The sequence below is a fragment of the Hermetia illucens genome, chromosome 2 (assembly GCF_905115235.1).
Source record: "Hermetia illucens chromosome 2, iHerIll2.2.curated.20191125, whole genome shotgun sequence".
Lineage (NCBI taxonomy): Eukaryota > Metazoa > Arthropoda > Insecta > Diptera > Stratiomyidae > Hermetia > Hermetia illucens.
In genome coordinates this window covers 135,185,618-135,206,101 of record NC_051850.1, presented here as the reverse complement: position 1 = coordinate 135,206,101, position 20,484 = coordinate 135,185,618, and the positions used below count along the sequence as shown (strand labels likewise).

Here is a 20,484-nt window from a genome sequence, read left to right as displayed (position 1 = left end):
TAATTTTGCGATACCGGGTCCCAAGTGATATTTATTAATCTCGGGGCCAGCCTCTAATTTAACCTCTTCAGAATTTACCTAAATCGCACTCTTGATCTTGTCCTCTCTAACCTTCCCTTTTACGTTGCTCCTTACTCTTCAGTTTGATACTCAGATCTCCCGACTCTACACTCCTGTCTTCTTCGGAGGCCTGAACTTAACCCTGGCTACAATTAACTGCCCCCTCCCCCTTCTTCTCTTCATTAATGTGTGCCCAAATGTTGAACGTCTTCCACACTATTTTACCAGATCTTCCTCCCGATTACGTCCCCTCCTCTCCTAAGTTCCTGCTCCTCTTCTAAATTCCCCCAACTATCTTGCGATTTACTCCGCCATTATTTTGCCCCAGTCTATGTTCTCTGCCCTCCTTGCTCTTTATTGTTTCATCTGCCCTAGTCGGAGCTTTAGGAGGTCTAAACCAAACATCACTCCGAAAGCTTATAGCATTTTCGTCAATTAATCACTTAGGATGGATACTAGTCGCTATAGCTGACACTGCTTTCGAGGCTATAGTTGATACTGCTTTTTTTGTCCCGCTAGCGGATGTAGCCTGCCCCGAATTCCTATCCTTACCGCTCTCCTTATCGAGTACCTCATTGGTAAGTCTGACGACCATGACGACCCTGCCTACGATGGTCTTCCAAATCTTTAGTTGCTCAAAACTAGTTAGTCTCTCCCCTCCTCATTATTTACACCGAAAGCCTCGAAGAGAACTATTTTTCTGGCCCCTGGAAACAGGCACTCATCATCCCCATTCACAAAAATGGCAATCGCACTCTTGCCAAGAATTACCGTCCCATTTCATTCCTCTCCTCCTGTTCCAAAATCTAAATGCATACTGTATATATTGAATTTGCTCAAGCCTTCGATACTGTAAATCACAAGATATTTCTGTCCAAACTTTCGTTTCCAAGCATTTGCGTTTCATTTGGTACATGAATAACCTATTACCTTATCAACCGATCCTGCCGCGTCTTTTTTCAAGGCTGCACCTGATCTATTCTGAGCCCTTTATTATTTTTATTTTTTATCAACGACTCTCTACCCCACAAGCAATGGAGAGGACCCTGGGCGTTCAGGTAAAATCTCAGAGGAATTTGAAGATCAAAGAGGACTCTGGTGGGGATGCATTTTGAAACCGATATTTTTTTCGCGCTATTGTTGTTATGAAATTTTAGGGGTTTATCTAGTCACCACAATTTATTAACCCATCCAGACCATTATTGAAGGGAAAGTTCGTAGAAAAATTGCAAGAAATACTGTAAAAATCCTGGTTTCATTCCTTTATAGTTCTACATATCATTCTGATACATTTACCCCGTTTCTTCAGGAATACACTCTTAGGTTTTCGTTGTGTTATTTTCGTGATAACAAAGATTAATTCAATCACCATGTTAGTCCCCTGTTAACAAACACCTTTCAAAAAGCCCTGACCTTAAATTTACTATTTTATAAAAATGTGATGCATTTGTTATGTTAAATGACTGAATCGAAATAAGTGTTAAGATCGATATTTGTAAAGTGCTTTTTGTAGAAGTGATATGACATAGTAACTAATCTACGAATATTACAGCTACTCTCAGAATATACAGAATGTACAAAATATTAATGTTAAAATGTTGAGAAGATGTATGTGATGCGCTTCCGAATACCAAATGATGCGACTGGATTATTTCATTTTAGAAAAAAACTCAATTTTTCAAACTATTCGATATATTCTGAGGTAAAAGATTATTTTGAACTGCAACAGCAACAAAAATACAATATGAAATAAACAAAAATATCAGATTTCTTACGCATGATAATTTCGCCAAACTATCAAATGTGTCGCGTCATCGCACGCATCATCTGCATGCTCTTCTGAATGGAAATGAAATTAACGAAACATGTAAATCCGGGAAAAAACGATATTAAATAAAAAGTGAATTATAGCATTGATTATAGATAGTAAACAAATACAGATAAAACAGATAATTGCACTGATTTCAATACGTAGAATGTAGACGCACGTAAAATGTGATCACCAATGATTAGATAAGCAAATAAGAGAGAAGAAGCTCCAATGTGTCAGTCAGTCAAGGAAGCAAAAGGGATTGCAGTACTTACCCAGTCTAAAGTCTATATATCCTTCGCCCCCACACATGACTAGCATATCACGTTTCTTATTATTATGCACTTGAATTTGAAGTGGATGATGACCCGGTTGTGACATTGGTACTGATACAAAAAATTTCACTACATCGCGATGACCATGAAATGATAATTGAGCATTTGCCATACAACAACGTGGTATGAATGTATTTGGATTCACTGCGAAAAAAAGACATTCGATACCATGTTAGAATGGAGGTCATTCTTAAGGAGATATGTTTTTTCTTCTTACCTGCACCACCGGAAGCATCGGTTAATGGCACAGATATTATCACGCCGTTCCCTGTACCTACAACGTCATATTTTATGTATATCATTAACGCCATAATCAATTTGCGTAAAAAGATCTTACCAATCCAAAGTCTGTTACAAGATACCATCAAGGCTGTAATCCGAACAAAGGAGAAACCTAGCTTCCCGGTTCCAAGCATTTTTGAAACATATGGTTCAATATCCACATCTTGTATGTGTTCATAAGTATTCGCGTGGTATAATCGGAGAGTTGAATCCAGTCTGTAAATGAAATGTTGATAGTGAATTTTAAATATTGGTTTGTTGATGAATTTTCACGATGTTGTTTTGGAACACTTCGTTTTCGGCACATCGAAAAGAATACTCATGCATATTTTAGATTTCGGTATACTTATAAAACTAACACAGGCAAAGGTCTCAAGGTCTTAAAATGTTTTGTGGTGTAAAACAAAGAAATGTAAATGTTCAGTCTGATCCGATAACGTCCATAAGTGGCGGCTCGAGACGAAAACTCTTTTTGTTGATTTTTCAGCGAAAATTGGTTTATGCCTAAGAAAATTGTCATTCTCATTAGTCTTCAGTTTTCTACGATTAACAAATCATCTGTAATGCTTTGATCAAGCCTACCCGTACTTATGCAGTATCTATATACCACTGGGTTTTTGATCGTGGGAAAAATCAAAATATGTTGTCACCTTCATTTGTTTTTCCATTACCTAGGGTGGGGCGTTAGAATTAAATTAGAACCGTTTTTTTTGCTTGTGGTTTACTGTCTGTCTCTTGGCTGGCGGAAATCCATCATAGATACGTATCTGGAATCTAGGACACGCATGCCGGACTCTTACCGGGTAAAACCTCCTATATTTTCTCCACACTCTCCCCGCGCGACCACCGTTCTGGTATTGCTTCGCGGGGCTGTTCACTCTAAACGAGCTGCTACCGCTTTGCGTGATATTAATTACAGTAGCATCACTTCTATTTCTCCGCTGCGCTTCTGCTGCTAGTCAATCCATTTCACCATTGCAACTACCGCGTTCCATGCTGTATTTGATTGTTCCATGTACCTTATCCGATTTTCCAGCATTAAATGAGTATTTAGCTCTGTTTCAAGCTTTCTCCTTGAGCTTTTAAATCTTGGACAGACGAAGAAGTCGAGCTCTGCATTTTCGGCTGCACCTTAACACGTAGGACAATCGGGCGATTCATCTAGACCGAACCTATAGAGGTAATTCCTGTTTCCATCGGATCCGGTTAAGAACTAAGCCAGATCGTAACTCGTGTCACCGTGGTTCCGCATAGTTCACATACTTATGTCTGGGATAAGCCTCTGTGTTCACTAGCCATTATCCGCCTGGTCCTATGCTGTTTGCCATGTAGCCAATGCCTTTTTAGACTCACTTACTGATTCTCGTACAGACGACTTGCCTCATCGGTTAAAATATCCACCGGCATCATCCTCGCAATCACGTATGCCGCCTCATAAGATGTTGTTCGGCGCAACATGTTCGGAGAGCGCTTAACGGATATGCAACTTGAAGCTGTCTGCGATTTTCACCGATTTTTGATGACTCGCGACTGTGTTTCGGGCCGCCTACATTTGGAAGCCTTGCCAGTGTTGAGCTGATAGCCGCCGCTTTCTGCCCAGTGAACTTTAAGTGGGGTTTAAAGCTCACCTTGGAGTCGAATGTTACTATCAGGTATTTGGTAGCATCAACCGCTGACCGAGCCTTCCCGATGCCAAACTGCCTATTTAATAAATAACTGCCACTATCAATTATTGGATATAGCCGGTTATCGATTACCCGCTCGAGGACCTTGCCTATTGTATTCAGAAGACAGATAGGTCTATAGCATGTTGGTTCACCTATCGGCTTACCTGTCTTCGGGATCAATACAAGTTTTTGTATTTTCCACTCTGCGGGGAAGGGCCCTTCTTTTAGACAGTCTGTAAATCCCCGTGCGAACATGTTTGGTGCCATTCTCATTGCCAGTTTTAGCGCCTTATTGGAGATTCGATCAATGCCGGGGTTTGCAGTATCCCGGATCCTTTTCATTGCATCCAAGATTTCGTCTGTGGTTACTGGAGGTATGTTTTCGGCGCTCATTGGTATCTGTTTGTCTATCTGTCCGTCGCACGCATTTTTCTTTGTGAGAATTGTAACGATTCACACCAAATTTGGTGGAAAGGTGGGAACTGTGAACGTTCATGCATAGAGTGAGTTACATAATTCTACATCGAATTTAATTTGCAAAAGGGGGGGAGTAAACCCATACATTAGATATTGGCGCATTTGCTTCTAGGAAAGTCCACGGAAATTGTCCAAGCCTTGCAATAGTGGAGAAGCCTTTTCTAAAACATCCTTGATACGATTTAGCATTCATATCCACTATGGATCGCATTCTCTCCTTCTCCTCGGAGCGCCTTCAAATTCCTGATTTTTAGGAGGCGTGACTTTTGGGGTTTCCACCTTTACTTGGCTTCCTACAGGTCATAAAAAATGGAAAATGCTCCTTGTTTTGTGTATGAATTCTGTGAAACGATTGTTTGTGGAGTTGAAACTTTGAGAAAGGGAATTCCTCAAGTTTTATTATTATTTTTTTATACCAGGAGTATGTATATCGTGATTATGTTGATAATTAGCTTTATTTTTGATTTCATGTATGTTTTCAGTTTTGTCAAGTTCCTTACCGCCGTACTGCCAAGAATGAAGGGTCTACCAAAGATCCACAAACCTGGCAACTAATTCCGGGAAATTATAACAGCCACAAACAGGGTTCAAGGAGCTAGGGGGACTACCCGTTCGAAAAGCCATCAGGAATAAAGAGGACCTCATCAGGAAACTAAAAAGAATGTGCGATTTATGACACCAGATGAACGACTAGTGTCATTCGACGTGGTGGCCTATTTTCCAAGCATCCCAGTGAAGGAGTGGCTACTAAGTAAAAATCACACATCCTTGTCGTGGAAAAGAGATGCTTATGAAAGTTACGGGGGTATGCATGTCGGAGATCTACCTGACATTGAGAGGGAAGTTCTACAAAAGAAGCAGGGGAGTAGCAATGGATAACCCCCTTTCACCCTTTTTGAGTGACATATGACCATGAATGAGAATGATCTACATTCCAAAGGCTTGCTCAAGGTATATAGATGGCATAAAGACAAAGTGGAGGAGATGCTGGAAATCCTGAATAAGGTACATCGGAACCTTAGATTCACAATGGAGGTAGAGGACAATGGAGAACTCCTGTTTCTTAATTTAACAATTATTAGAAAGGAAAAAGGGGATCTATTTTGATATCTACAGGAAGCTTACCTAACTCCGCCATGCTATTAACATAGTATGCTGGTCCCAAGCCCAGGTAAAGGAGGAGGGTTTGAGGCAACGTACTCTGTACTATCCTCAGTAAAACAAAAATAAAATGCTGAGATCAGGGAAAGAGATAAATAGATTATAGTTGGAGTTATTCTACTATGCTAAATCCTACCTGATCTCTCTTGGTGACAGGCCCCGCGACAGGTCGACCAAGAAAATGCATAGAATGTCGTTACAAACATGATGATCGGATTAAGTCACAGGCCTCGGAGAAATGTTAGGGCGTCCACCTCAGTCGACGCGGCAGGACGGGCCCCGGTCCTGTTGAGAAATGGGCAAGGGTTCTTGACGCATGGACGGCGTCAGGACGTAAGCAAGTTAGTCCGCACACAACGAACAAAACAAATACGTGTCTGCACGCTAAATGTTGGTACCCTAACTGGAAAGACCGAGGAACTCGCAAGAGCCCTTCGGAAAAGGTGCATTGACATCTGCGCTCTGCAAGAAACCCGATGGTCTGGTTCCAAAAGCTGCGACATTGAACGCGAACGCGGTAAAAATGGCTACAAACTTCTCTATTTTGGTAACCCACACACTCAATATGGTGTTGGCATTGCCATCTCAGAGGGTTTCCGTGATGCCATTAAAGAAGTCGAACGATTTGATGATCGGCTGATGAAGCTCACCATTATATCAGCCAGACCACCACAGACAGGCCGACCTGATGCCGAGAAAGATGCCTTCTGGCAACTTCTCGATGAAAAGACTTGTCACGTGCCTGCTGACGATTACATAATCATTGCCGGCGGCCTTAATGGTCATGTGGGTGAAAAGGCAGACGGGAACAGGTGCCATGGGGGAAAGGGGTTCGGAGCGCGCAACGAAGGTGGCGAGCGTATAATCGATTTTGCGGACACCCATAACCTTGTACTTATGAATACATGGTTCATCAAACGATTGTCTCATCTTCCCACATTTTATAGTGGGAACAATAAAACGCAAATCGACTATATTCTCATAAGACGTCAACATTTTACCACTGTCACTGATTGCAAAGTCGTTCCCTATGAGACCATCGCACCTCAACATCGGCCGTTGATTGCTGTCCTGCGAATTAAGCCACCGATAAAACAGCGTGAGGAACGCATTGGCCCGCCGCGCATTAAATGGTGGCGATTTGGTGAGAAGAACGAAGAAACGGTCTCACTCATACGATTGCCAACCATTACGAATGTGGAAGAATCATGGAACCAAATGAAAGACACGATCCACAAAGCGGCCTCTGCAACCCTCGGGGTCACCAAGCCGGGTAAGCGGTACATCAACCGAGATACTTGGCTTTGGAATGATGATGTTGAAATGAAGGTCCGTGAAAAGAAACGCCTCTACCACAAATTTCTCGACGATAAAACGCCTGCTAATTGGCAAATTTATAAGAATGCCAACCGGGAAGCAAAGAAAGCGGTCGCTGTCACCCGAGCGAACCATTTCAAAAATCTTTACGATAAACTGGACACTCGGGCTATCCGAGAGAGATCTGTACCGACTTGCTAAAAGCCGTGATGAACGCACACAGGATATCGAACACTTCTGTTGTGTTAATGACAAGAACGGTACTTTGCTTACTGATCGTCGAGCCGCGACGGATAGATGGCGAGAATACTTCGAGCAGATTTCAACTCAAGAATTTGCTCATCCTCCACTTCCACAATCATTGCCGACATTTGGAGCAGTTCCACCAGTCAGCGCAACTGAAGTCGAGGAGGCAATAAAACAAATGAAATCGGGGAAAGCAACAGGACCTGACGACATCGCATCTGAGCTCTGGAAAGCAAAGAGCTGGGACCCAACACCGTGGCTGAGTGAATTCTTTAACCGGGTTATTCAGGAAGGAAGAACACCATCTGACTGGCAAGAAAGTACCACTGTTCCAATATGGAAAAAGAAAGGTAGTCCAGCAGAATGTTCAAATTACCGTCCGATCCGGTTACTTTCCCATACCATGAAGATTTTTGAACGCATTCTTGACAACCGTATTCGCGAAATCGTTGAAATAACCGTGAATCAAGCCGGATTTGTCAAGAACTGCGGAACTACTGACGCAATACACGCTGCGCGGTTACTCATGGAGAAACACCGTGAGAAGCATCGCCCTCTTTACATTGCCTTTCTGGATCTAGAGAAAGCGTTTGACCGTGTGCCACACGAACTCATCTGGTATGCTTTACGACAACACTTCGTGCCAGAAGAACTCGTGCGCTGGGTTCAATTGCTCTACCACGATCCGAAAAGTAAAGTTCGAAGTATGGCGGGTGTATCAAAACCGCTTCGTGTCTCTGTTGGAGTTCATCAAGGAAGTGCCCTCTCACCACTCTTCTTTGTCCTTGTTATGGACACCGTCACACGGGATATCCAACATCCAGCGCCCTACACACTGCTTTATGCAGATGATGTTTTCCTAGCATCTGATAGCAAAAATGATCTCGAGCAACTTGTTCAAAAATGGAATGATCGCCTCATGCAACACGGTCTCAGATTGAATTTAAACAAAACTGAATTTTTGACGACCGATCCCCATGAAACAGGCACAATCACTGTCAGCGGCAGTGATCTGCCCAGATCTGAGCGATTTAAATACCTCGGGTCAACGCTATCAGCCAATGGAGAGCTGCGTTATGAAATTGCTTCACGCATTAACGCAACCTGGATGAAGTGGCGTTCCACAACTGGTGTCCTTTGTGATCGACGTATCAACGAACGTCTCAAATCTAAAATTTACCGCAATGTTGTCCGTCCAGTCGCTCTCTATGGTTCTGAGTGTTGGCCGACCATAAAAGACAATGAACGGCGTCTCGCGGTAATGGAGACGAAGATGCTACGTTGGACTAGTGGCGTCACACGTTTAGATCACATCCGAAATGAGGATATCCGCGATCGTTATGGGGTTGCACCGATCGTGCAAAAGTTGCGTGAGAGGCGTCTTCGATGGTATGGTCACGCAATTCGTGCAAACGAGAATTCACTTGCACAGATTGGTCTGAACATCGAAGTCGATGGTAAACGACCAAAAGGCAGACCTAAGCAACGGTGGCTTGATACGCTGGATGGGGATTTGAAAGCCTCGAGATTGCACCCAGATCAGGCATTCGATAGAGCCAAATGGCGAAGCCGATCACGACGAGCCGACCCCGCTTGTGAACGGGACAAAGGCTGAAGAAAAAGAAGATCTACAGGAAGCTTACACACGCAGAGCGAACGATACCAAATAATTCGAACCACTCCCATTCACATAAAATAGGGCCTTTCCATTCCATGATCCACCGATTGCTATTGTGCCCCTTAGTGCTGAAAGATTTAAGAAAGAAAAGAAATATATAATCGACACTGGAGTGAAGAACGGCTTCCTACTGTCGATTATTCAAGGACTCATGTGAAAAAAGGCGAAACCGCGAGAAATCGGGACAATTATATTCCTCGTTAATAACTTCGAAGGGAAAGAATAGGGGTCACACATTCTGCAGCTTCGTCGAAGCTTATAAAAACTCAAAAGCAGGCTGATATCCCCCAAGGACCCCAAGGACCGCAAAATAAAACATGAATCCCGTGGGATTTATAAAGTGACATGTTCAGATTGAGAGCAGTGCTACCTAGGACAAAATAAAGGACTAACTACGGTACGCTGGGGAGAGCACAAGGGAGAAGTGGAAATGGCCAGGAGAAACAATAAGTAGAGCACAACGCTGAAATTAATGATGGCACGCCACATGATTGATGAGAGACATAGCCATCATATGGGACAACGTAGAAGTCATCAAAGAATGCAGGAACAGGAAGAAGTTGGTCATGCAAGGGAACTTAGCGATCCTAAGGGAACCAAAAGGGAATATATTGAACTACGACACGGGCAACGCGCAATCGATATGTCTGAGAGAGGTGGCAAGGGTGAGACCGGGCAACATTAGTGTCCCCACGATCTCTAATTAAGTAACCTGGTAGCAATTATAAGATCCCAATGTTAAAGTTAATATTTATAGGGCAGAATAGAAATTGCTATTTTAGTTGATCAGGTACTGAAGAAGGGCGCAACTTGTGCCCGAAATACGTATATACAAATAAATAATATATCCCATTTCAGGAAAAAATCAATAGTATTGTATTTTATTTAGGTTCATCTATGTATTTTTGTTCTTTTAAATAATTTCCGGGCGTTAGATGTATTCATTCAGCTGCTTTCGAATTTGCTAACCAATTTCTCGTTTCTATTTGCTTTTTGATAATGTATCTTGATTCTCGTTTTTAAATTAACTTTTTATTGTTATTCACCTTCCGTTTGCAATTTCACGAGGAACGATGCTGTGGGCTCCATCATTCTGTCCATGTACGATATAAGGGGGCGGCCGTTTATATCGCGCAACGAGTTGAAGGATTGGCTGCGTGTCAACCCTCGAACTCAGAAGTGATGATGGATGTAATGTCCATAACTATGAAATGGACTATGACGATTCGCATGAAAGCTTTAGTCAATTCACCCTCTCAGGGTATGGACACCTCTTTCAGAAGCGAACCACCAATCTTTTTAAAGGAAAAAAGAATGATAAAACCTCAACTTTTCAGCCAGTACGCTTCGCAGACTGCAGATCCAACTCCATTTTATGATAATTAAAAATTAATTATCTACATAGGCCCAACTTGCAGATTTTAACATTACACAATTTTTAAGATGCCCCCACACCTTCAAGATTTTCCAATTGTTAGCAGTCCTGCAAAATATATTTTCTATCCTTGTGTTGACCTAACAAGAAATTTAACTACAAGTAAAATCTTACACGCTCAAAAACTATCCGTAAATGTTGGATTTAAGTTTGGATAGAATCAAAAGTATCCGTCTTGCCACTTAGGACAGATTTGCCGCTTTAACCAGCACGATTGCAGGCTTTTATTTCACACCGAATTAGAATCAACGATTTTGATCCGCAAAGAGATTTTTTGATTTAATACAAGTGGGTTGACCGAATTCTTACCTTAAGTCGTTTGTGGCACTTCTGCAGTGAAGAAGTCAAGGTCGTTTCAACTTGGGAGGTGGTTTTATTTTCAAAGACGAAGTAATTATCAATAAAAATGAAAAAAAAGACTTAATTATCTTCGATGGTTTCTTCTTAATTAATTCCCAAAAATAGAATTGAATTTTTAATCCCAAGGAGGACGAATCCCTTGAATCACCCTTTTGCTTTTCTTTGTTTTATATTAAAATGGAAATTTTTGAACCCTGAGACCTTCAGTTATGGTCCTTTTTTTGTTTCATGTAAATAAGCCAAACCCTAATGTACATATATTACATACAACAACTTACCTTATCGATACCCAAACACCCACTCCAGTGGTGACCATTTGTTTTACTTGGCTTTCCTTTCTTGGATGCGCCTCCAGCGTATGGACAATATTCAACGAAATTGGATCAACAACGAAAATCTTATTACGATACGCCGCCCATATTTTATCTCCTACTACACATAAGCATCGAATGGCGTGCTTTGGTTCGCCCAATGTCACTAAATGATAATTATTCAAGTCCCACTGACCGTCAGTCTGCCGACGAAATACTGCTAGTTTTGCATTTGCTAAAGCCACTACTACACGAGATTCAACATGAACTATTGATAGAACTGGCTCTGGCAGGTGAACCTGAAGGGAAGGTAAAGGCGGAAAAATATATATAACACAAGCAAATGTGGCGAAGAATTCCAAACAAACCTTGTGCAAACATTCATGCCACCTGGATACTGCACTATGCACGTAGAGCATACCGCTTTGAGCACCTAACCACATTGTTGGACCTACAGATGTCATCAGTGGTTCGTTGACACGATTTCGTGTTCCCATGATTGGATTTACTGATCTTGTGTATTCAAGGTGTTGAGACGTGTTGTTATTGGCGTTTCGATTTCCTTGAGGCGATGAACGTGTTGGCGAATTAGAGGCAACTTTGACTTCTTCAGCGGTGGCAGGCTGAAATCACAGATATTAGATTGCTAAAAAATTCTTATGAAGAAAAGTTAAGTTTGCTCACCACTTCTCCGTTTTCATTTGCATTGGTTTCCTCTGCAATCTGGACTCCGTTTGGTGTATCATCAGCTTGCGCATCCAGACCGCCATTTTCTTTGGTTTCTGTGTTTTCGTTCAGGTCACCTTTCTTTACATCCTTTCCACTGCTCAATCTCACATATTCAACTTTTCCAAAATCATCTGGACCTTCTCCAGGCTTCTCCAACATTTCGCCTGCTTTTATAACTTCGCTATTTTCCAGCAATGCATAGTCTTTTTCTAAAGCACCAATCACAGACGCTACACAAAGCAAATATGTTTCACAGACAGGAAATGCATCAAGAATTGTTGCAGCCTCATTTGCATCAACTACAGTTACTGTACTAGCGGCATGAGCACTACGACATATCCACACTAATGAACTTAGTTCCGACTCGGGATCGGGACTATCCAATGGCATGACAATTTGTCGATCCAAATTATCGGATTCAGGTTGCTCGCCCGTGGGCGATATGATTTCGGTAATCTTAGCTGTAGGTTTCGAATAAAACATGTTCGATCCAAATATACACTCTCCATCTTTTGTATAGCCTCCTTGTAGGTTGACTCCTGCTGCGCAGAATACCTTCATGTGTGGGCTACCTTCTGCTAGAGGATTACAAAAAACAGGCACTGGGACTGGAACACCTCCAGCATGTTTCTGATGGTTTTCTTGACTTGCCTTCGTTACAGGTAAGCTCCAACCGTATGCATGTAATCGACCGTCCTCTTTCTGAACATGAGCTCGAAGTTGTCGCAGCTGTTCGCGTCTGCGTGCATTCACTCTTTCCGATGTCGATTCATCTCCGTAATCTTTTGCCAATACGAGAGCGTTCGATGTACCGGTTGAATTTCCACTCGCAATACTGGCACGTCCTTCGGAGTGAACTGGCGATCCATGGTAATTTCCGGCGCCAGTGTAACGGAGAGTTGCGTTTGATGGGTCTCGTTGTGGATTCGATGAACTAGATAAAGGAGTGAACAGAATTAACTGTAAGATATTGTGCAGAAAAATATGCTGTACATTGGGAATTACCTAAAAAGCTTACTGAAATATTTCCAAATACCCATTCCTTGTTTTGAGTTCTTTCCCAGTTCAACTGTGCGTGTGGCGCGCAGTATTTCAGTTAGCCGAACTGCTTCTTGAAGTTCCATTAGGCGCTCTTTGTACTATTTATTATAAAATGAAGTAAAAGGAAATAAAATAAAAATGATATATATATCTGGGGCTTGAAATTTAATACACTACATCAAAATAGCTTCTACAAACATTGATTTATGTTCTAGTTATTTTCGGTTTAAGGAAATCACAGATCCATATATTTCCAGGAGTTGTAAACTTTGTAAACGACTTTGTATATTGGATTTTGGGATATTGAACCAGTTCTCATACAGCCCAGACTGAAAGGCCACTTACCTGATTTCTTTCCATAAGCACCATAGCCATTTCGACACGTGTAAACCGTTTTCGCTGTGCCATTGGTATATCACTTTCATTTTCTTGTTCTGAATCATCTAAAGTTAGATAAGTTTATTTTTAAAAAATAACAGATTTAATGGAAAAGTGACATTACTCTGTTGTTTCACTTGTTCTTTGGTCTTTTTCAATTCTTCCTCTAATTCACTAACTTTTTGCCGCAATTTGTTTCGTGATTGTGACATGGCATTGAGCTCTTCGCGTAATATTTCAATTTCCCCAGTCAGTTCATCAACTTTCACGATTAGATCGTCTTTGACAATGTTGAGAGCGTTCCTGTAGTTGGAAGGGAAAAAGCGATCAATGAAAATAAGGTAACATTTTTTAGGGTGTTTTAGATTTACTTGGTGGCTAGAAGCTCATTATTTTCCATTATTAGATTCTCGACTTCCTTGCCCATTCCTGTAAAGATTGAAAATTTCGTGATATGATTTTTGAGTGGCGTAGGTAGCACATTAACGGCTAAGTAGTATAAATGAATCTATATGAAGGCATGTATAGTGAATCTTGCGTTTGACTTCGGTAGGGTAACCAGCATTTGATGCATCGTGGCAATTTTCGAATAGAGGGTGATTCACTAGTGACCCTTAGTGGATTTTTTCAAAACCATTAAACATTAACCGAGAGTAAGTTTTCAACGCTTTCTGATGTCGTTTACTTGCTATAGAATATGCATACTTGATTGTTTAATAATCGATGATAAAGTAGTCCACTTTGAGCTTTGACCTTCAAGCCAAGATTTCACAGTAAGCTATCCAGTCCCTTTCTATCCCCTATCCAGTTTAATCGAACAAAATTCCGATTCGACTATTTGTGAGATTGCGAGAAAATGGACACTTCGTACGAATCCGGCATATTGACTAACAAGTTGCAAATAAGAGTGTACCTAGGCTTTTGACTATCGGAAACAAGGGACATCGTATGCCGGTTTGCATAGAGAGTGCTGTCCCCACGTACTTAAAGAGGTCGATCAGACCCGAATCTGCGAGGGACCTATCTGGAGTCGTTCTTGCCAGGAAGCCTCATTGGAGGCATGCGGCCGGGTTATTTACGGTTGACCTCCAGAGTAGTTGCGCCCAAATCGCAAGCAAAGCTCTATGCGGGGTCAAGCGAGGCGTTGTGGTATACATCCCAGGCGCCGTATCCCACCCCTTAGTTACTGCGGATATATTAGACAGGCCTCTCGTCCATTGGGATGAATACTGAGCCTGCACTCATTATAAACCAACACCGCGGTGCTAGTCACGGCGAGACTCTGATTCCTGTCTCCAAATTAATCCGCGTTTGAAGAGGACCTTGGGATTATGTCTACATGGCAGGTAATCACAATAAACCCTCATTTCCTTCATGTCGGTTTGCACAGATACGGACTTAATGAAAAAGTTATGATTGAAAATAAAAGTGGGGTGTATAGATATGACCATTAGACTAAAAATCGTAGTTCGCAATGGAGTTGCCCTTGATCTGAGAAAGTAGGTCGGTCGAAGTGGAATGTGAAGGCCATGCAATATCAAAATATCAAAAGAATGAAGACTAAGGACGAAGTTGCAAGTGATTGTATGCCTGTAGTATTTTTGGCACGCAGGGGAAAAACTAATGAGAAACATTTACTAACATTAACCGTTGATTTATTTTGTGGACACCAACGAGACAGAGTGCCGCGATTTGATGGCAGAGAGATACGTTGAGTCAACAATAGAAAATGGTTTCAAATCGTTTGACAAGTAGATAAAGAAGGAAGATCATTGATTGGGTTGGATCAGGGATGAAGCCCAGGAGAATCCTACATGAGGGAACAAAAGCGTTGAGAGGTAATTTTTAAAGGGGGCTCTAATTATCTTATCACTTAAGTAAGACCTCAACGAATGGTGGAAAGTTATAAGAACCTCATTTCTTAAGGATCAAGGTACGATCAAAGGAATCAAAAGCTTTGGAGGAGTCAGCGTTAATAGCGTGCACCTCTTCCCTTTCATTCACGAATGCCGTGACAAAGTTAGTAAACTCCAATGGGTTCGTTACTTTACTCTTCAAAATTTTAGACATTGACCAAAGAAGTAATATAGGCCGGCATTTCTCAACCAATGAAGGGTCGCTTTTGTGTAGGGGGATAATATGCGCATCCTTACATTTGTCTGGAAAGGTATCTTCAGATAAACTTTTGGTGCAAATTAACGAAAGGGAAAGAGAAATGTGCTGTATATTTTTTAAAATATGAAAGATATCAACACTGTCGATGAGAAATTCGACAATAGCGGGATTCGCAATAGGCAGAGTGAAAGAGTATCGAATTTATCGGTAAAGAGATAAGAACGCCACTCAGGTATACAAATGTTCAATACTCTCGATGTCCTGCCCATAGTTGCAAATAAGTAGAGTGCAATGACCAGTCAAGCTGAGAATCTTGGCTTTGTTGGTGTTGATCTTCAATCCGACTCTGCTTCCTTCTCTTAATCCAGAGTCTTTTGGTTAATGTTCATGAGTGAAAGAGTAAGCATATGTTATCAGCCTAGTTGAAGTGTTTGAGAAAAAATAACACAGTCCATTCTTTCATGTCCTCCAGACGCGAAGCAATGGTGACAAGACACCGGTTCGAACTTCAAATTCTTTTGAAAATATACCTCGAAGCAGCACGTGGCATTTATGCTGTAGATAGTGTGTTAACGGGGTCAGTACAGGAAGATTCAAAGCGGAAGCTAGAGAACAGCGTTTTCTCTATCGATCAAACTTTTGAGATGTTCCTGGATGAATCTAGCTAATATCTTTGCGTCAGTAAAAAGCACGCAAATACCCTTTACTTCAGGAGCTGCACAGAAGGATTCCACGCCGGCCGTAGATAATGCCACACGAGAAATACAATGCGATACGCTACAAAGTGCTGTATATAAATAATGTTTTCGTGTACTCTTACAATAAAGTAGAACTCGCGCAACTCGTCTAAATTTGAAATAATTTTTCCACGCAGGAACTGCGCGCTTTAAGTACTTCAAATTAGTACTCTCAATGGTAAACTAAGATATGAGATTACCTCGCGTACTATCGCAACGTGGATAAAGTGGAGCTCCGCAATTGACGTTTTTTATGATCGATTTGAGGGTGTTATGGACACAACAACGAATTTTAAAATTTAAAGCTTGCCACCTGCGGCTTCAATTGTCTCTTATTGTTCCGAGTACTAGGCAGCCACCAAAACCAGTGAACTTCTTCTTGCGATTTTTGGGACGAAGACGTTACGCTATGTCGGTGGCATAACTTCGAAAAGAGAACATTGGCTGTCGATTTGGCATCGCATCGAGGAATTGCGACGAAAAAGAAGACGAGAGATATTTGAAACGACTTTTTGAGGCAGTAAACAGGTCGGAGTGGTTGTGAACCCGGCCAAATGTTTATTCGGCGAATAAGGGGTACCATTTGTGGGCTACCGGGACAACAAAAATGATATACTGCCACTAATCCTAAAAGAAGAAGTTGTTGGCGAGTTTCCACACCCCAAGGGTGCCAAAGTTGCGTTCATATAATAATAATAGTAGTCGTTGGCGCGATATTACAATTAGATCAGGTTCTTGGAGCGTGTTAGAGCACTTCGTTCAAGATCGTAATGGTAAACTACAATAAACTGTAGGAGGCAATGCGATCAGCAATGTGATCACTCGTGATTATTACCTTGATTCGCGGGGTTCCACTAGGATAGTTCACCGCTCTAACCACTAAGCCAAACCAAATGCTCGTTGGTATGCCCAACTTTTATCTTTCAACGACGGCAAGGCAAGGCACCACTTCGCCATGGGCGTGTGCTTGAAGCAAGGACAACCCTCAGTTTTTTTTCAAGGAAATTGGCCCAGAGCCATCGAGAACTACCCGCCGTTTACTATACCATAAGGTACTTTAAACACATGCTTGGAAGCGAGCGAATATTCGATTTTGATAGACGACCATCTGGCTACCTTAATTTATCGGACAATTTACGCCGAATGTCTGACACCTCCTTAGTGAAAACAACGTCGTCGCCGAGGCTCTTTGACTCAATGCGCTCTTGAAACAAAGATCGTCGTTGAAGCTCACGATCACTTCGGTTCACTACTTCAAACAGTTTTGAAATTCATTCGCTAGCATATCCTAGAGCAAAAGCTACAGCCATACCGGTGACGCAGCCTACTGGCTCTTCATCAAGACCGATTTTACCTCGCATTTCGAACATGTGCACCTCGACATTATCGAAATGTTCAGCTCCAAAAGAAACCGTTATTGTGCCATCTGCGTAGATCGTCGCCCGGGCCTTCTATCATTGTTGGATTTGCCAATTGGAACGCCTCGCGGATTAAAGCAGACAATATCAATCAAATTAGTTCAAGTCGTTTAGCGAATTAACAGGTTCAAAGTGACTTCGCACTACATCGCATCACCGTATCATCGTATAGAGTGCTTATACCGGCATCTGACAGCAGCAATCAGGACTCACCAACACGCGCAATGGATTTATGCCTTCCCAATAGGCCTCCTCGGTACACGCTTGGTGCGAGAATTTAAACGCTACCTCCACCAAACTCATCTGCGGGGAACTGCTGCGATTGCCCTAAGAGTTTTTGATCAAATCAAAGCATCCCAAAAATCGATCGTTATTGATTCGATAAATTCATTCTCATTTCACTCAACAGAGGCAAATAGCATCTAAGTTCCGGGGAGAAAACAACATTCGTTTTCAAGGAGCTGAAAACGGCCACTCTGTATAGGTACGCCGCAGTGCGATGAGAAACTGTTTTGAGTCGAAACGACAAAATTTTCGTTGTCAAGATAGAAAGAGAAGACAAGGTGATATTTATCGATAGCCTTATTCCAGCTTTCATCATCTCGGAAGTTCAGGAAAATCGGGCAGGAAAGTGCGCCTTGTTTAGCGGTACCAAGCGGGTTCCACGTAAAACCCATTTAACCCTCATTTTCAACGTGACTTTATTACTAACAGGGGAGTACTACCTATGCTATTGGCGCTGCTGTCAATCGTAAAACAGAATATGTCAACTTGGTGTGGATTGACGTCAGTGTCGACAGGACTTCAGCTTTCGACAGGACAAGACACGTTTCGGAGATACGTTTGTTCGCAATTATTAGTTGTTTTTTTCAATAAATTTTATTTTCGTTAAAAGATTTTTCTTATTTGCAGGTGCTCTGAGGTGGCGACAAGGAAGACGGAGCAGCAATGCTGTCGTCCGAACCAAAACCAAGTGGCCAAGGAGAACTTCCACGTGGTGGTACCGAGATACGCTATACTCACTATGGTTTGCCGGCCGGGATGCAGTAGGCGAATGCTCCAAAGGTCTAATTAGGCCGAACAGACACAAGTTGGCACGGGGACGAATTTAAAGTGGCATTGGGTGATGAAAGCTTATTAAGGGTACGCTGGTACCATAGCAACCGGGATAACACCTGACGTCACATGTCTCAGAAGAATTCTTACCTTATGTGCGTTCAGCGGTTGACTCCCTAGTGGAAGTTTCACGGAGGTTGTGGTTGCATTCAGGCGAACAGGGGCCTTAGGGCCTCAAATATGGTGTTGTGTTTCAACACGGGTGTCATACTCCTTAGTTCGGTAGATATTTAGGTAGGTCTTGCGTCCACCAGTATAAATAAACCCAGCCAGGTACTCAGTATAGATTGATACCATTGTGCTTGTCTCAGCGGGCTCTAATTTGATCACTAAGACTTAAGAAGACCGTGGAGTTAAGTTAACTCGACAGGTACTCACGTTAAACCACCGAGTCGTGACTGTCCTTATTTGCACTTCCACCAAATAACATTTTTTAAAAATTCTAAACAACGACCTACAAATCACTCGTCTCTATTCGAAGCAGGACCACAAGAAATGATGAGCCCGATCTCAAACCCCACTAACGAATCAGACGAAGAAGAAGAAGGAAAGAGGTAACAACTTCTAGTAGAGTATATTTTCAGTTCTTCTACCAACACTTTTCTTGTAATGAAATTGGACTGACACGAATGAAAATTGAGCGCCAATTTTAAGTTTACTTACCGAAATAATTATCATTTGCTGAATTTTGTTTTTGTTTTTAATCAATTTCCATATATGAAGGCAGTAAAAAAATTAATAAAAAATTTGGTATTATGATGTTAGCACACAAATATTTCATGGGAATTAATTTCATTGCAAGATTAGTGTTGATTGTTAACTAGCCCTTTATTAAGATATTCTGTATTATGAAAAGCAAGCTTATTTATTTGGACTACATTTTTAAAACCAGAATTATGAAATGAATCACGTGTTCTTTTTAACCGCAATTTGTTTCGTGAAAAGCGAAAAAGCCAGTTTGTACAATCAAATGTAAATCTTGCAATTTTTGAAAAAAAAAAAAGATAATTTTATTAAAAAATGTGTGGGACATACCTGAAGATGCATATTCACCAGGATGCACCCAGCTCCCTAAACATAAGATATTTGTTAGAGAATGTAATTGTATTAATTTAATCAAAATTCAAAAAAGTTATATCAACAATAAAGCAAATTCCACATGCAATTAGAAAAACACATTTTTAAGATATTGATATTTCCATTTTTGCAATAACAAAATGTGAATATTAAATTTACCTGTAACCTCATGCTCTTCACTTTCTTCATTATCTTGAAACGAAAGCTCTTGATATAATGTATTACCAGAGCGTTGCTCCTTTTTAGTTGTTGTACGACCAACTATCGCAACATTAGGATATTCAACAATGAAGAAGTGCAAATGATGTGATGTTTTTTGAAATTTTTACGTTGTTAGGCAGAGAGTTTAGTTTTATATATATAAAGACAAAGAAAGAGGTCATATATAAAAAATACATATAGTAACAAATATGCCAGCCAATCAATCGAAGTTCAAAGTTCTTACCCATCGGAGGATTTGGCACAACGGGACTTGTTTCGCTTTGAGGTGATGTTGCTTGGTTTATGTGATGTAGAGTGTCAGTTTCGGCAGCACGTTCCATTGTTTGCACGTTGTCGAGTTCATTTTGTAACGAAGGCGGCCCCGAATCATCCGAACCACTACCAACGCTACAAATTGTCTCAGTGTCGAGCATAGCAGAATTTTCCAATGATGCAAAACCATATGATACCGGACCAGATGATCTAGTTATGTCAGAGTGTAGAATAATTAGGGATTAGTTGAACAAATCATT

The 20,484-nt window shown here is 41.4% G+C and overlaps 1 protein-coding gene across 12 annotated transcripts in view; it reads right to left on the bottom strand.

Annotated features, from left to right (window-relative positions):
- LOC119650443 (JNK-interacting protein 3) overlaps window positions 1-20,484 on the bottom strand; it is a 64,610-nt gene that overhangs the window by 6,250 nt on the left and 37,876 nt on the right. For 5 of the 12 annotated variants that reach the window (XM_038053286.1, XM_038053290.1, XM_038053293.1 and 2 more), the window contains 14 exons: window positions 20,196-20,434; window positions 19,910-20,011; window positions 19,709-19,744; window positions 19,337-19,354; window positions 13,659-13,716; window positions 13,412-13,590; window positions 13,255-13,352; window positions 12,874-13,007; window positions 11,824-12,802; window positions 11,508-11,762; window positions 11,107-11,438; window positions 2,543-2,703; window positions 2,423-2,479; window positions 2,146-2,349 (listed from right to left, as the gene is read on the bottom strand). In XM_038053286.1, coding sequence (XP_037909214.1) covers window positions 2,146-2,349; window positions 2,423-2,479; window positions 2,543-2,703; window positions 11,107-11,438; window positions 11,508-11,762; window positions 11,824-12,802; window positions 12,874-13,007; window positions 13,255-13,352; window positions 13,412-13,590; window positions 13,659-13,716; window positions 19,337-19,354; window positions 19,709-19,744; window positions 19,910-20,011; window positions 20,196-20,434 — 2,852 coding nt within the window. Of the gene's footprint in view, window positions 1-1,835; window positions 1,900-2,145; window positions 2,350-2,422; window positions 2,480-2,542; window positions 2,704-11,106; window positions 11,439-11,507; window positions 11,763-11,823; window positions 12,803-12,873; window positions 13,008-13,254; window positions 13,353-13,411; window positions 13,591-13,658; window positions 13,717-19,336; window positions 19,355-19,708; window positions 19,745-19,909; window positions 20,012-20,195; window positions 20,435-20,484 lie in introns of all 12 variants that reach the window. The other 7 variants (XM_038053288.1, XM_038053299.1, XM_038053289.1 and 4 more) reach the window with 5 other exon arrangements.